Source organism: Heterodontus francisci, chromosome 6 (genome assembly GCF_036365525.1).
Source record: "Heterodontus francisci isolate sHetFra1 chromosome 6, sHetFra1.hap1, whole genome shotgun sequence".
Lineage (NCBI taxonomy): Eukaryota > Metazoa > Chordata > Chondrichthyes > Heterodontiformes > Heterodontidae > Heterodontus > Heterodontus francisci.
In genome coordinates, this window is record NC_090376.1 from 68549334 (window position 1) to 68561853 (window position 12520).

A 12520-nucleotide genomic window follows, 5' to 3' on the forward strand; every position below is an offset into this window, starting at 1 on the left:
GGCAGATGGAGTATAATGTAGGGAAGTGTGATGTTATGCACTTTGGTTGTAAGAATAGAAAAGCAGAATTTTTTTTAAAAGGTGTGCAACTTGTAAATGTCGATGTTCAAAGAGACTTGGGTGTGCTTGTACAAGGAACGCAGAAAGTTAACATGCAGGTACAACAAGCAATTAGAAAGGCAAATATTGGCCTTTATTGCAAGGGGATTGGAGGACAGGAATAAGGGAGTATTGCTACAATTGTACAGGGTTTTGGTGAGACCGCATCTGGAATATTATGCTCAGTTTTGGTCTCCATATCTAAGGAACTATATACTTGCATTGGATGCAGTGCAGCAAAGGTTCACTAGATTGGTCCCGGGGATGACAGGGTTGTCCTATAATTGGGCCTGTATTCTCTGGAGTTTAGAAGAATGGAAGGTGATTGCATTGAAACATATTAAGATTCTAAAGGGGCCGGGGAGAGGGTAGACACAGAGATTATTTCTGCTGGTTAGGGAATCTAAAACATGGGGCCACAGTATCAGGATAAGGGGATGATCATTTAGGACTGAGATGAGGAGAATTACTTCACTCAAGGGGTTGGAATCTTTGGAATTCTCTACCCTAGAGGGTTGTGGATGCTCCACTTTTGAATACATTTAAGGCTGGGATACACAGATTTTTGGTCTCTCAGGGAATCCAGGAGTACAGTGGGCAGGTGGGAAAGCGGGGTTGAATCCTAAGATCAGTCATGATTGTTTTGAATGATGGAGCAGGCTTGATGGACCATATGGTCTACTCCTGCTCCTATTTCTTGTGCTCCCATTGCACTATTTTGAAGAGGAGCAGAGGAGTTACCCCAGTGCCCTGGCCAATATTTACCCCTTGATCAACATCACTAAAACAGATTATCTAGTGATTATCACATTGGTGTTTGAGAGCACTTTCTGTGTGCTTACTGGCTGCTACGTTTCCTATGTTACAACAGTGACTACACTTCAAAAGTACTTCACTGGCTGTGAAGTGCTTTGAGACGTTCAATGGCCGTGAAGGGTGCGATATAAATGCAAATCTTTCCTTCTTTAATGGCTATTGGATCTTACCCATTTATTTCTATTTGTGCCATCAATTCACCTATCTTGTATCTGAATGCGAATAGCATTCAGAAAAGAGCCTTTAATTTTGGCTTATCATTTTTCCCTACTCTGACACTATTTGTTGGTGCATTCTTATGTTTGTACGCTGTCCCTTCCTGTCACTCTCTGATTATCATTACCCTATCCTTACCCTGCAATATTGCCTTCTCCTTTCTCTCTAACTTCCTAAGTTTCCCCTCACTTGAACACTATCCACACCCCAACCACCAACCCCACCGCCCACCCCCCCACCAGCTATTTAGTTTAAAGCACTATTTACAGCCCTTGTTATTTGATTCACCAGGACACTGGTCCCAGCACTGTCCAAGTGAAGCCCGTCCCAATGGAAAACAGCTCCCTCTTTCCCCAGTACTGGTGCCAGTGCCCCATGAATTGAAACCCATTTCTCCCACACCAATCTTTGAGCTATGCATTCAACTCTCTGACCTTATTGGCCCTATACCAATTTGCTCATAGTTCAGGTAGTAATCCAGAAATTATTACCTTTATAGTTCTGCTTTTTACTGCAGCCCCTAGCCATACAATGGTAGACATCATAGTTGTAGAAAATTGTCATCACTGTTGACATGCCAAATATTCCAAAAACAAAGACAGGCTTGTGGAAAATGCTATTTAAATAGAATTAGTGTTTCCTGAAGTGCTTTACAGCCAATGAAGTACTTTTAAGTGTAGTCACTGTTGCAATGCAAGAAATGTGGGAGCCAATTTGTACACACCAAGCTCACATGGTAATTTGATATGACCAGTTAACCTGTTTTAGAGAGTTTAATTGAGGGGTAAGTACTGGCCAGGCAGCTCCTTCAAAATTGTGCCATGGGATCCTTTAAACCACTTGAAGGGACAGACTAGGCCTTGGCTTAGCATTTCATCTAAAAGACAGTCCTCTGACAGTGCTGTACTTCCTTAGAATGCAGTGGAGTGTCAGGTTAGATTTTTGGGCTATAGTCACAAGGAGCGGGACTTGAACCAACACTTTCTGACTCAGAGGCGAGAGTGCTACCAACTGAGCCACAGCTGAAACCAACTACAAACTGAAACTATGGCAGCACTTTCAGGAGTTACCACTTACCTTAAAGGCCATAAATTTGTGGTATGGCTTTGGTGCCCATGCATAGACTTCCACAGAATTCTTCAAAGCAATCACTAAAAATTTGATCCTTTCATATTTTACTGGAAAAGGAAATTAATATTTAGTATTATATCGACAGAAGTAAAACATTTACAGCTAACTTTAAGTAACCCTACTTAAACCAGTTTAATAATTCAACCACCAGGTTAACTTGATGCCTTAATAACACAGAAAATAGCAATGTGATAGAATGGATAATTTATTTATTTATTTAGAGATACAGCACTGAAACAGGCCCTTCGGCCCACCTAGTCTGTGCCGACCAAGAACCACCCCACTTTATCTAAACCTATCAGCATATACTTCTATTTTTTTCTCCGTCACGTACTCATCTAGCTTCCCCTTAAATGCATCTATGCTATTTGCCTCAACTACTCTTTGTAAACCAAGGGTCTAACAAGAATGAGAAACTTAAAATAGTTATTAGTGAAGAAAAAGTACTGGAAATTTAATGGGACTAAAAGCTGACAGATCTCCAGGACCTGGTGGCTTACACCCTCGGGTTTTAAAAGTGGTGGCTACAGAGATAATGGATGCATTGATAATGATCTTCCAGAATTCTTACATGGTCCCTATAGATTGGAAGGAAACAAATGTAACCCCACTGTCCAATAAAGGAGGGAGAGAAAATAAGGTACTATAGGCCAGTTAGCCTGATATCAATAATAGGGAAAATGCTATAATCTATTAAGGATGTGGATAACAGGGCACATGGAATTTACAATATTAGGCATGATTCTGAAGGTCATTGACCTTAAATGTTAACTGATTTTCTCTCCACAGATGCTGCTTGACTTGCTGAGTATTTCCAGCATTTTCAGCTTTTATTTCAGATTTCCAGCATTCACAGTGCTTTGTTTTCATATTATGAAAGGGAAATTGTGTTTGACAAGTTTTTTTTTTTAAGAAGAGTTTTTTGAGGGTGCAACTAATTAGGTAGATAAGGGAGAACCAGTGAATGTAATATATTTGGATTTTCAGAAGGCACTCAGTAAGATGCCACAACAGATTGTTGCACAAGATTAGGGATGATCAGATTCGGAGCAATATATTAGCATGGACTGAGGATTGGTTAATTGACAATAAATAGAGAGTAGGAATTTCCAGGATGTAACTAGTGGACTCCCACAATGACCAATGCTTGGACCTCAGTTATTTACAATTTACAGCAATGACTTAGATGAGGGGTCTAAGTGTAACATATCTAAGTTTTCTGACAATATAAAGCTAGGTGGGAAAGTAAGCTGTGAGGAGGACACAAAGAGGCTGAAAAGGGATATAGACCAATTAAGTGATTTGGCAGATGGGAGTATAATGCGGGAAAGAATGAAATTATCCACTTTGGTCGGAAGTACTGAAATTTAAAAAGGAGTGACACAGGTAAATGTTGGTATTTAGAAAGATTTGGGGTCCTTGTAAACAAATCACAAAGTTCACAAGCAGGTACAGCAAACAATTAGGAAGGCTTTTATTGCAAGGGGGTTGGAATAAAAGTAAAGAAGTCTTATTGAAATTACCTAGGGCTTTTGAGAAACTGCACTTGATGCACTATGTATAGTTTTGGGCTCCTACCCTAAGGAAGGATATACTTACCAAGAGGGGTGCAATGAAGGTTCACTAGATTGATTCCTGGGATGAGAGGGCTCTCCTCATAGGGGAGATTGAATAGAATGGGCCTATACTCTTTGGCGTTTAGAAGAATGAGAGGTGATCTCATTGAAACATATATTTTTAGAGGGCTCGAGGGTACAGGCTGAGAGACTGTTTCCCTTGGCTGAAGAATTGAGAAATAGGGGTCATAGTCTCAGAATAAGGGATTGGCCATTTAGGGCTGAGATGATGAGAAATTTCTTCATTCAGAGGTTTGTGAATCTTCAGAGTTTTTTTTTTTACCCCAGAAGGTTGTGGATGCTTAGTTGGTGAGTACATTCAAGACTGTGATTTATAGATTTTTGGATACTAAGGGAATCAATGGATATGGGGCGGTGCAGTGGTTAGCACCGCAGCCTCACAGCTCCAGGGACCCGGGTTCGATTCTGGGTACTGCCTGTGTGGAGTTTGCAAGTTCTCCCTGTGACCGCGTGGGTTTTCGCTGGGTGCTCCGGTTTCCTCCCACAGCCAAAGACTTGCAGGTGGTAGGTAAATTGGCTGTTGTAAATTGCCCCTAGTGTAGGTAGGTGGTAGGGAATATGGGATTACTGTAGGGTTAGTATAAATAGGGTGGTTGTTGGTCAGCACAGACTCGGTGGGCCGAAGGGCCTGTTTCAGTGCTGTATCTCTAAATAAAAATAAATAAATATGAGAACTGGGCAGGAAAATGGAGTTGATGTAAAAGGTCAGCCATGATCTTATTGAATAGCAAACTCGATGGGCCATATGATCTACTCCTGCCTCTATTTCTTAATTGATAGCAAGTTCCACATTCTTATCACTCTGAGTAAAGACACTCCTCCTAAATTCTCTATTGGTATCTCTTATATTTATGGCCCCTAATTTTAGTGGAAGTGGAAGCATCTTTTCTATGTCTACCTTATCAAACTCCTTCATAATTTTAAAAACCTCTATGCGGTCACCTCTCACGCTTCTCTTTACTACAGAAAAGAGCACCAGTTTGTTCAGCCTTTCCTGTAAGTATATCCTCTCAGCTCTGGTATCATCCTTGTGAAACGTTTAGCACCTTCTCCAGTGCCTCTATATCTTTTTTTATCATATGGGACCAGAACTGTTCACAGTACTCCACGTGTGGTCTAACCAAGGTTCTATACAGCTTTAACATAACGTCTCTGCTTTTCAACTTTATCTCTCTGTAAGTGAACCCCACAACTTTGTAGTTTTTTTTTTAAATGGTCGTATTAACCTGCATCATTGCTTTAGTGATTTCTGTATTTGTAACCCTAGATCACTTTGCTCTTCATACCTCATTAAGGCTCTTATCCAAGCAATGTATGGTCACCTTATCCTTCCTACCAAAGTGTAGCAATTACAGACCAGAGGTTTCATCTTAAATCTCTTTCCCATCTCACATTATTCAAAGTAAGCAGCTGACAAAAACAGTGTAATATTAAAACTCAATTTCAATACTTTCTTCAGTTATTTATCATCTGAAAACGTGATCTACCATAGATCCTTCTAGGTCTCGTATTTATGATAGTTCAACTCTTAATCCCATGCAGTTGCTATTTTTCTCTGTACAGCTAAAGATTGAAAGAAACATCCTGACATTTATTACAAGGTTCTAATCCTGTCTTTTTTCTCTTCTGATGCCAATGGACTGCAGTGTATTTCCAGTAGTTGCTGTTTTTCTTTATGTTTCTTAAGACTTGCCATGTGTAATGGGGGGTGGGGAGAGCAGAGAAGAAATTGCATTGCACTTTCAATAGGGAAGTTTCTCGATTTTTTTTTTAAACAATATTTAAAAATCACTTTTGCTTCTCCATTTCTTTCAAGTCTGTTCCCCAGCTACATGGCAAGGCATGTAACTTTACTTCTGAAGTTCTTGCAATGTTACTCTAGACAGACACCATAAAGTTCACAATGCAATGGACCAATTAGCTGAACGAAAATTTTTTTAATTACTAATAAAAAGAAAGAAAAGTGGGTCCTCAAACCAGATAGATATCAGAAGATGGAACTGTATCCCAAAATGAATCAATTCTGGCATGAAAGGTGGGGAGAATAAAGAAAATTTGATTTGAAAGCTTTCTGCACATTGAGAAGAAAGTAGAGTAAGTGGGAGGGGAAGAACAGCCTGCAACAAAACTTAATGCCCTGGATTTTGTGTTCAGAGTAACTGTGAGGCTAACGCACTCACCATTATTATGCAGCAAATCAGACAGCAATTTCTGAAGTCCACACATTTGCAGCTAAAAATGGAAATCAAAGTTGCTGTCCGAGTTACCCTGCTCCTCCACAGGTGGCACTATACCAGTGCCTCGCCAATAGACTTGACATTGAAATATTGAAATACATATAACTACATGAGGCTGGGGTACTTACCCAATAGTTACCCACTAAATACACAAGAAAATGCATTTAGGTGTAAATGAATTTTTAACTGCATGATAAGTCATAATTACTGGCAAACAACCTCTCTGGCACTAAATGTTTAATTTTACAAATGCGGAGTCTCATTCTTTCAGAATTTAATTAATGAATTTTTTTTCAAGAAAAACATGAAAATCATTTGACTTTATCTTTGTCTCTCTTATTCCTACTTTTCTTTCACTCTTCACTTTGCTTTCTGTATATGATTTTACAATGAACTAAATTTAACATATACTTCCTGGTTTATACTTATTGCATGCAATACATCAGGCATAGCCAGGTGCAGAGTTAAGCAAACAAATTGTGCTTCATGATGTTCCTTCACCACAGCAGCAGAACAGCAGCTTCAGCTACACTAGTGTAATTTGTACTTCCCACTACCTCAATGTCAGTGAGCGAGATTTCAAATATCGTCACAGAAAGAGTGGAAAGCACTTTTGTGAAAGTAACATGAATACTATGGGCTGGATTTTGTAGTCCCGCTGAGCGGAACATGCCGGCTGTCCCGCATGGGACCCAGGCAGTCGTATTTACATGGTGGGCAGCCACTTTACATACTGACAGCATAACTCACCCCTTCCCCACCCCCAGAGGGCAGAATTCACCCCTTCCCCCTCCATACCCATCAGAGGGCAGAGTTCACCCCTTCCCCACCCCCATACCCATCAGCGTGCAGAATTCACCCCTTCCCCGCCCTATACCCATCAGAGTACAAAGTTGACCCCTTCCCCACCTTGGTCACACCAGCTTTCCCTCGACAGGAAAGTGAAGGCGCGAGTGCCACAAATCGTGAAGATCGAGAACTGAAGGCAAGATCGCTGCAGTTTGCATTTTAATTCATGCAAATATGTAATTTAAATATGCTGACTCGGGTTCCATTGCAGAGCGGCGGAGGGCCGCCACGCAGCTTCCCCGCCACTGGGAAGATCAGGCCTGGCAATCCCGGCATCGGGTTCCGTGGTGGCCGCTGCCACTCCAATTCTACGGAGCCCCACCCCCACCCCTCCACTTACTGCCGTCAGGGCTGGATTTTGTTCCCAGCCTATGAATGCCAAAATCCAATTCACTTTGGACTGCTAGCTGGCAGGGATAGGAGACTGTTCCTCAGTCTGGGGGAGGTCTCCAGAGCTGTAATGACAGTAACTAGTCAATTTCTCATCATAACAATTTTAATGGCATATGATTCAGATCTATACTTTTAAAATGAAGAATATTTGTCCTTCATGCTTTCTAAATGCTATGAACCGCCTGAAACAGGACATAGATAGGCTAGCAGATTGGGCAGAAAGATGGTAGAAAGAAGTGTGAGGTGATGCATTTTGGCAGAAGGAATAGGGAGAGGCAATATATACTTAATGGCACAGCTCTAAAGAGTGTGCAGGAACTGAGGACCTGGGAGCATGTGTGCATAGATCTTTGAAGGTGGCAGGACATTTTGAGAGAGTGGTTAGTAAAGCATAGGGGATCGTGGGGTTCATAAATAGAGGCACCGAGTACAAAAGCAGGGAAGTTACACTGAACCAGTATAAAGCTCTGGTTTTCAGTATTGTGTCCCGTTCTGGTCACTATACTTCAGGAAGGGTGTGAGGGTCCTTCAGAGGGTACAGAGGAGATTTAACAGAATGGTTCCAGGGATGGAGAATTTTAGTTACAAGGTTAGTTTGGAAAATCTGGGTTGTTCTCGTTAGAACAAAGGAGATTGAGGGGAGATTTAATATAAGTGTGCAAGATGATGACAGGCTTAGATAAGTTAGGCAAGGGAAAACTGTTCCCATTAACAAACGGTACGAGGACTAGGGGACACAGATTGAAAATTTTGAGCAAAAGATGCAGGAGGAATATGAGGAAGCACTTTTTTCTTTATGCAGCAGGTTGTAATGACCTGGAACTTGCTGCCCATAAGGGTTGTGGAAGCAGAGGCAATCGATGACTTCTAGAAGAAGTTGGATGGCCATCTGAGAGAAATGGACTTGCAGGGCTACGGGGTTCAAGCCAGGAAGTGAGACTAAATGCATAACTTTGTGGAAAGCCAGCATGGACTGAATGACCTCCTTCTGTGTCATAATTTACTCTGTGACTCTATAACTCTGGTGACATTGCACACACTAGACACCATTCCTATGACAGAATCTAGTCACAACTAATAATTACAGAAAAATGTACTTATGTACATACATCAAGACACAACGAACAGTAGACATGTGTTACAGGTTCATTGATAGAAGAATACCAGAAACGGATTTAATAAAAGGAATTCACACACACACACTACAGACCAATGGCTGATGAAATTATGTATATTTCATGTAATTTATAATGCTGCAGACATGTCAATTTCTTTTTAAAACTTTGCTACTTTGTGTAGTTTATGTTTTAAAGTGCATATAATTTTCTCACCAACTTTGTAGTGTACACATCCTTCCAAGTCCCCAACTGTAGTCCAGCCTTGTTTTTTCTCTACTTCAGGGTCATTGTGCAATATCTTGTTTCTTAACCAGGACAGGTAATATACCCGCAATTTGTTTTTCTTCCCTTTAAGCAGATAATACAAAGTTATTGATGCTTACAGCTTAGTATATGAGAGTTTAACTATACAATGAAATACAATAAAATGATATCCAAAGCATTGTAATAAGAGTATTAGTTTGTAAAGACATGCGCATGAATTTGCAGGTGAGTGTGTTTTGGATGAGCTGAAGCTTACAGAGCTTAACAATTCATATGTGGCCTTATCTGACTGAAGAGTATTCAGTCTTTGTGCTAAAAATCAGGTGGTGTCTGCCTGGCTGAAGCCTTATGAGCAATAATTAGGTCAGATAGCTTCTGTTGAATCACTATTTACTGTTTAATTATTTTACTTGAACTCAAGTATTGCTTAAAAGAGACATGCTGTCAAAGCTTTTCGTCTTGCACTCATCAGGACAGATGCAAGAATGCCAAATTTCAAAGGGAGAAACAACTTATACTGCATGAGAAAAGGGTGCTGATTGGTTGGCAAATCCACTCTGATTGATCAGGGAACTGCCATGGAGAATGCACCAGGGAACTACTGTCCCCCACACTTTTGTTCAATTCAAAAAAGGCACAACCCCTGGACATGTTCCTTTTGCCTGCAGAGGAAAGGTCCCTGCCTATGAATATATGTAGCTTCTAGAAAGCGGAGGTAAGCCACATTGTGAGCCCGACTGATAATTACACTAATAATTTAAGATTATCAGCATACTCTGAATTACATAGGAACAAAGGAAATAAAAGCACAAGTAGGCCATTTAGCCCCTTGAGCCTGCTCCGCCATTCAACTAGATGGTGGCTGATCTTCTACCTCAATGCCATTTACCTGCTCTATCCCCATTTTCCTTGATATCTTTAATCTCTAGAAATCTATCCATCTCTGTCTTGAATATACTCAATGACTTAGCCTCCACAGCCCTCTGGGATAGAGAATTTTGAAGATTCACCATCCTCTGAGTAAAGGCACTCCTCAGCTCAATGCTAAATGGCCGACCTCTCATTCGGAGACTGTCCTCTGGTTCGAGATACCCCGAGCCAGGGTAAACATCCATCCTGCATCTACCCTGTCGAGCCCTGTAAGAATTTTGTATGCTTCAATGAGATCACCTCTCATTATTCTAAACTCTAGAGAATACAGGTCCAGTCTCCCCAGTTTCTTAGATTAGATTAGATTAGAGATACAGCACTGAAACAGGCCCTTCGGCCCACCGAGTCTGTGCCGAACATCAACCACCCATTTATACTAATCCTACACTAATCCCATATTCCTACCAAACATCCCCACCTATCCCTATATTTCCCTACCACCTACCTATACTAGTGACAATTTATAATGGCCAATTTACCTATCAACCTGCAAGTCTTTTGGCTTGTGGGAGGAAACCGGAGCACCCGGAGAAAACCCACGCAGACACAGGGAGAACTTGCAAACTCCACACAGGCAGTACCCGGAATCGAACCCGGGTCCCTGGAGCTTCTCTTAGGTCAATCCCAAGATCCAAGGGATCAGTCTGGTGAACCTTCGTTGCACTCCCTCTATGGCAAGTATGTCTTTCCTTAGGTAAGGAGACCAAAACTGTACACAATACTCCAGGTGCAGTCTCTCTAAGGCTGTATACAATTGCAGCAAGACCACTTTATTCCTGCACTCAAATCCTCTTGCAATAAAGGCCAACATACCATTTGCCTTCCTAATTGCTTGTTGCATCTACACGTTACCTTGGTTACGACCGAGGTGAGAGCAGTGCACTGTTCATTCTAGTTCCACTTATCCACAGTTCACCACATATATTTACATTTTCCCACTTACCGATACTGTCAATCATATACTCTATTTTTCCCAGAATAAAACACACTAAACAGGTTTCTTTAACAAACAACAGAATTATCAGTTTATAAAACAAGTCTTAACCAGTAATGAAATTGATTGAAATTTCAAAGTTCACTTTATATCTCAGCCCCTCACACATACACAGATATACTAGTTAACCGGAAAAAAATAAAAAGGTATTTTTGTTCAGAGCTCTGTTACAGATAAAAACACATTTCGGCTGAATACATGCACATTTTTGAAGAAAACAACTGAGGAGATATGTTGTATTCCAAAACTGTCATACAGTCTAGCCTCTGAGTACATGTAGACGTGTCATTGGGATCTTTCAGAACAGTTCTTTTCAGGCGGCATTGAGAAATAATTTAGCAGGCTTTTCTTCAAAGACAAGAGACGCGATGAGTTGACACAGTGGAATTTTCAGGGTCTTTTAGAGAGATTCTGGAAAGCTGAGCTGGGTTGTGGTCTTCTCTCCTTCCTTGGGAATGCTCTTTTTCTCCCTTCCTCCGTGACACATCTTCAGCAAGCTTTTTAAAGAGATGGAACAGGCTGGGCTGAGCTGGGTTTCTATCCTGTCAAAGGGCACATGACTGTCACTTCTCTGCCCACATCTTCTCCAGTTACCTGGATTTCGGTTCTATTTTTAACTTGAGTCATGTGACAACCAGTAAACGTTGTTGCCAAACCAGTTCCTTCAGTGTCCTCTTGATGACCCTCTTGGGGAAAGAAAAACTGGTCCAACATTTCTTCAGTTTGACTATGAATTCTCAAAAAATATTTTAACGAAAACAGAATCACTTTCATAACAGCTTTCAGTGACTTAAGAACAAGGATACCCAGGTCCCTTGGGACAGCAACCCTTCCCAATCTCTCACCATTTAAGAAATACTCTGCATTTCTGGTTTTCCTACCAAAGTGATAACTTTACATTTTTCCACATTATATTCCATCTGCCATGTTCTTGCCCCCCACTCACTTAGCTTGTCTAAATCCTTGAACCCTCTTTGCATCCTCTTCACAACTCACATTCCCACTTAGTTTTGTTTTATCAGCAAACTTGGAAATATTACATTTGGTTCCCACATCCAAATCATTGATATAGATTGTGAACAGCTGGGGCCCAAGCACTGATCCTTGTGGTACCCCACGACTCATTGCCTGCCATCCTGAGAATGACTCATTCATTCCTACTCTGTTTTTTGTCCGTTAACCATTCTCAATCCATGCCAGTATATTACCCCCAATCCTATGTGCTCTAATTTTGATTACTAACCTCTTGTGTGAGACCTTATCTAAAATCCTTCTGAAAACCTAAATACACCACATCCACTGGTTCCCCCTATCTATTTATTTATTTATTTATTTAGAGATACAGCACTGAAACAGGCCCTTCGGCCCACCGAGTCTGTGCTGACCAACAACCACCCATTTATACTAACCCTACAGTAATCCCATATTCCCTACCACCTACCTACACTAGGGGCAATTTACAATGGCCAATTTACCTATCACCTGCAAGTCTTTGGCTGTGGGAGGAAACCGGAGCACCCGGCGAAAACCCACGCAGTCACAGGGAGAACTTGCAAACTCCGCACAGACAGTACCCAGAATTGAACCCGGGTCCCTGGAGCTGTGAGGCTGCAGTGCTAACCACTGCGCTGCCCTATTCTGCTTGTTATATCCTCAAAAAACTGCAACAGGTTTTTAAAACATGATTTCCCTTTCATAAATCCATGTCGACTCTGCCCAATCCTACCATTATTTTCTAGGTGTCCAGTTATCACATCCTTTGTAATAGATTCGCACATTTTCCCTTCTATTGCTGTCAGGCTAACAGGTCTGTCGTTCCCCATTTTCTCTCTCCCT

At 41.2% G+C, this 12520-nt stretch overlaps 1 protein-coding gene across 4 annotated transcripts in view; it reads right to left on the reverse strand.

Moving 5' to 3' along the window:
* LOC137371369 (mitogen-activated protein kinase kinase kinase kinase 4) overlaps positions 1 to 12520 on the reverse strand; it is a 386728-nt gene that overhangs the window by 20780 nt on the left and 353428 nt on the right. For all 4 annotated transcript variants that reach the window (XM_068033852.1, XM_068033851.1, XM_068033850.1 and 1 more), the window contains 2 exons: positions 8710 to 8844; positions 2209 to 2309 (listed from right to left, as the gene is read on the reverse strand). In XM_068033852.1, the coding sequence (XP_067889953.1) occupies positions 2209 to 2309; positions 8710 to 8844 (236 nt within the window). The remainder of the gene's footprint in view (positions 1 to 2208; positions 2310 to 8709; positions 8845 to 12520) is intronic.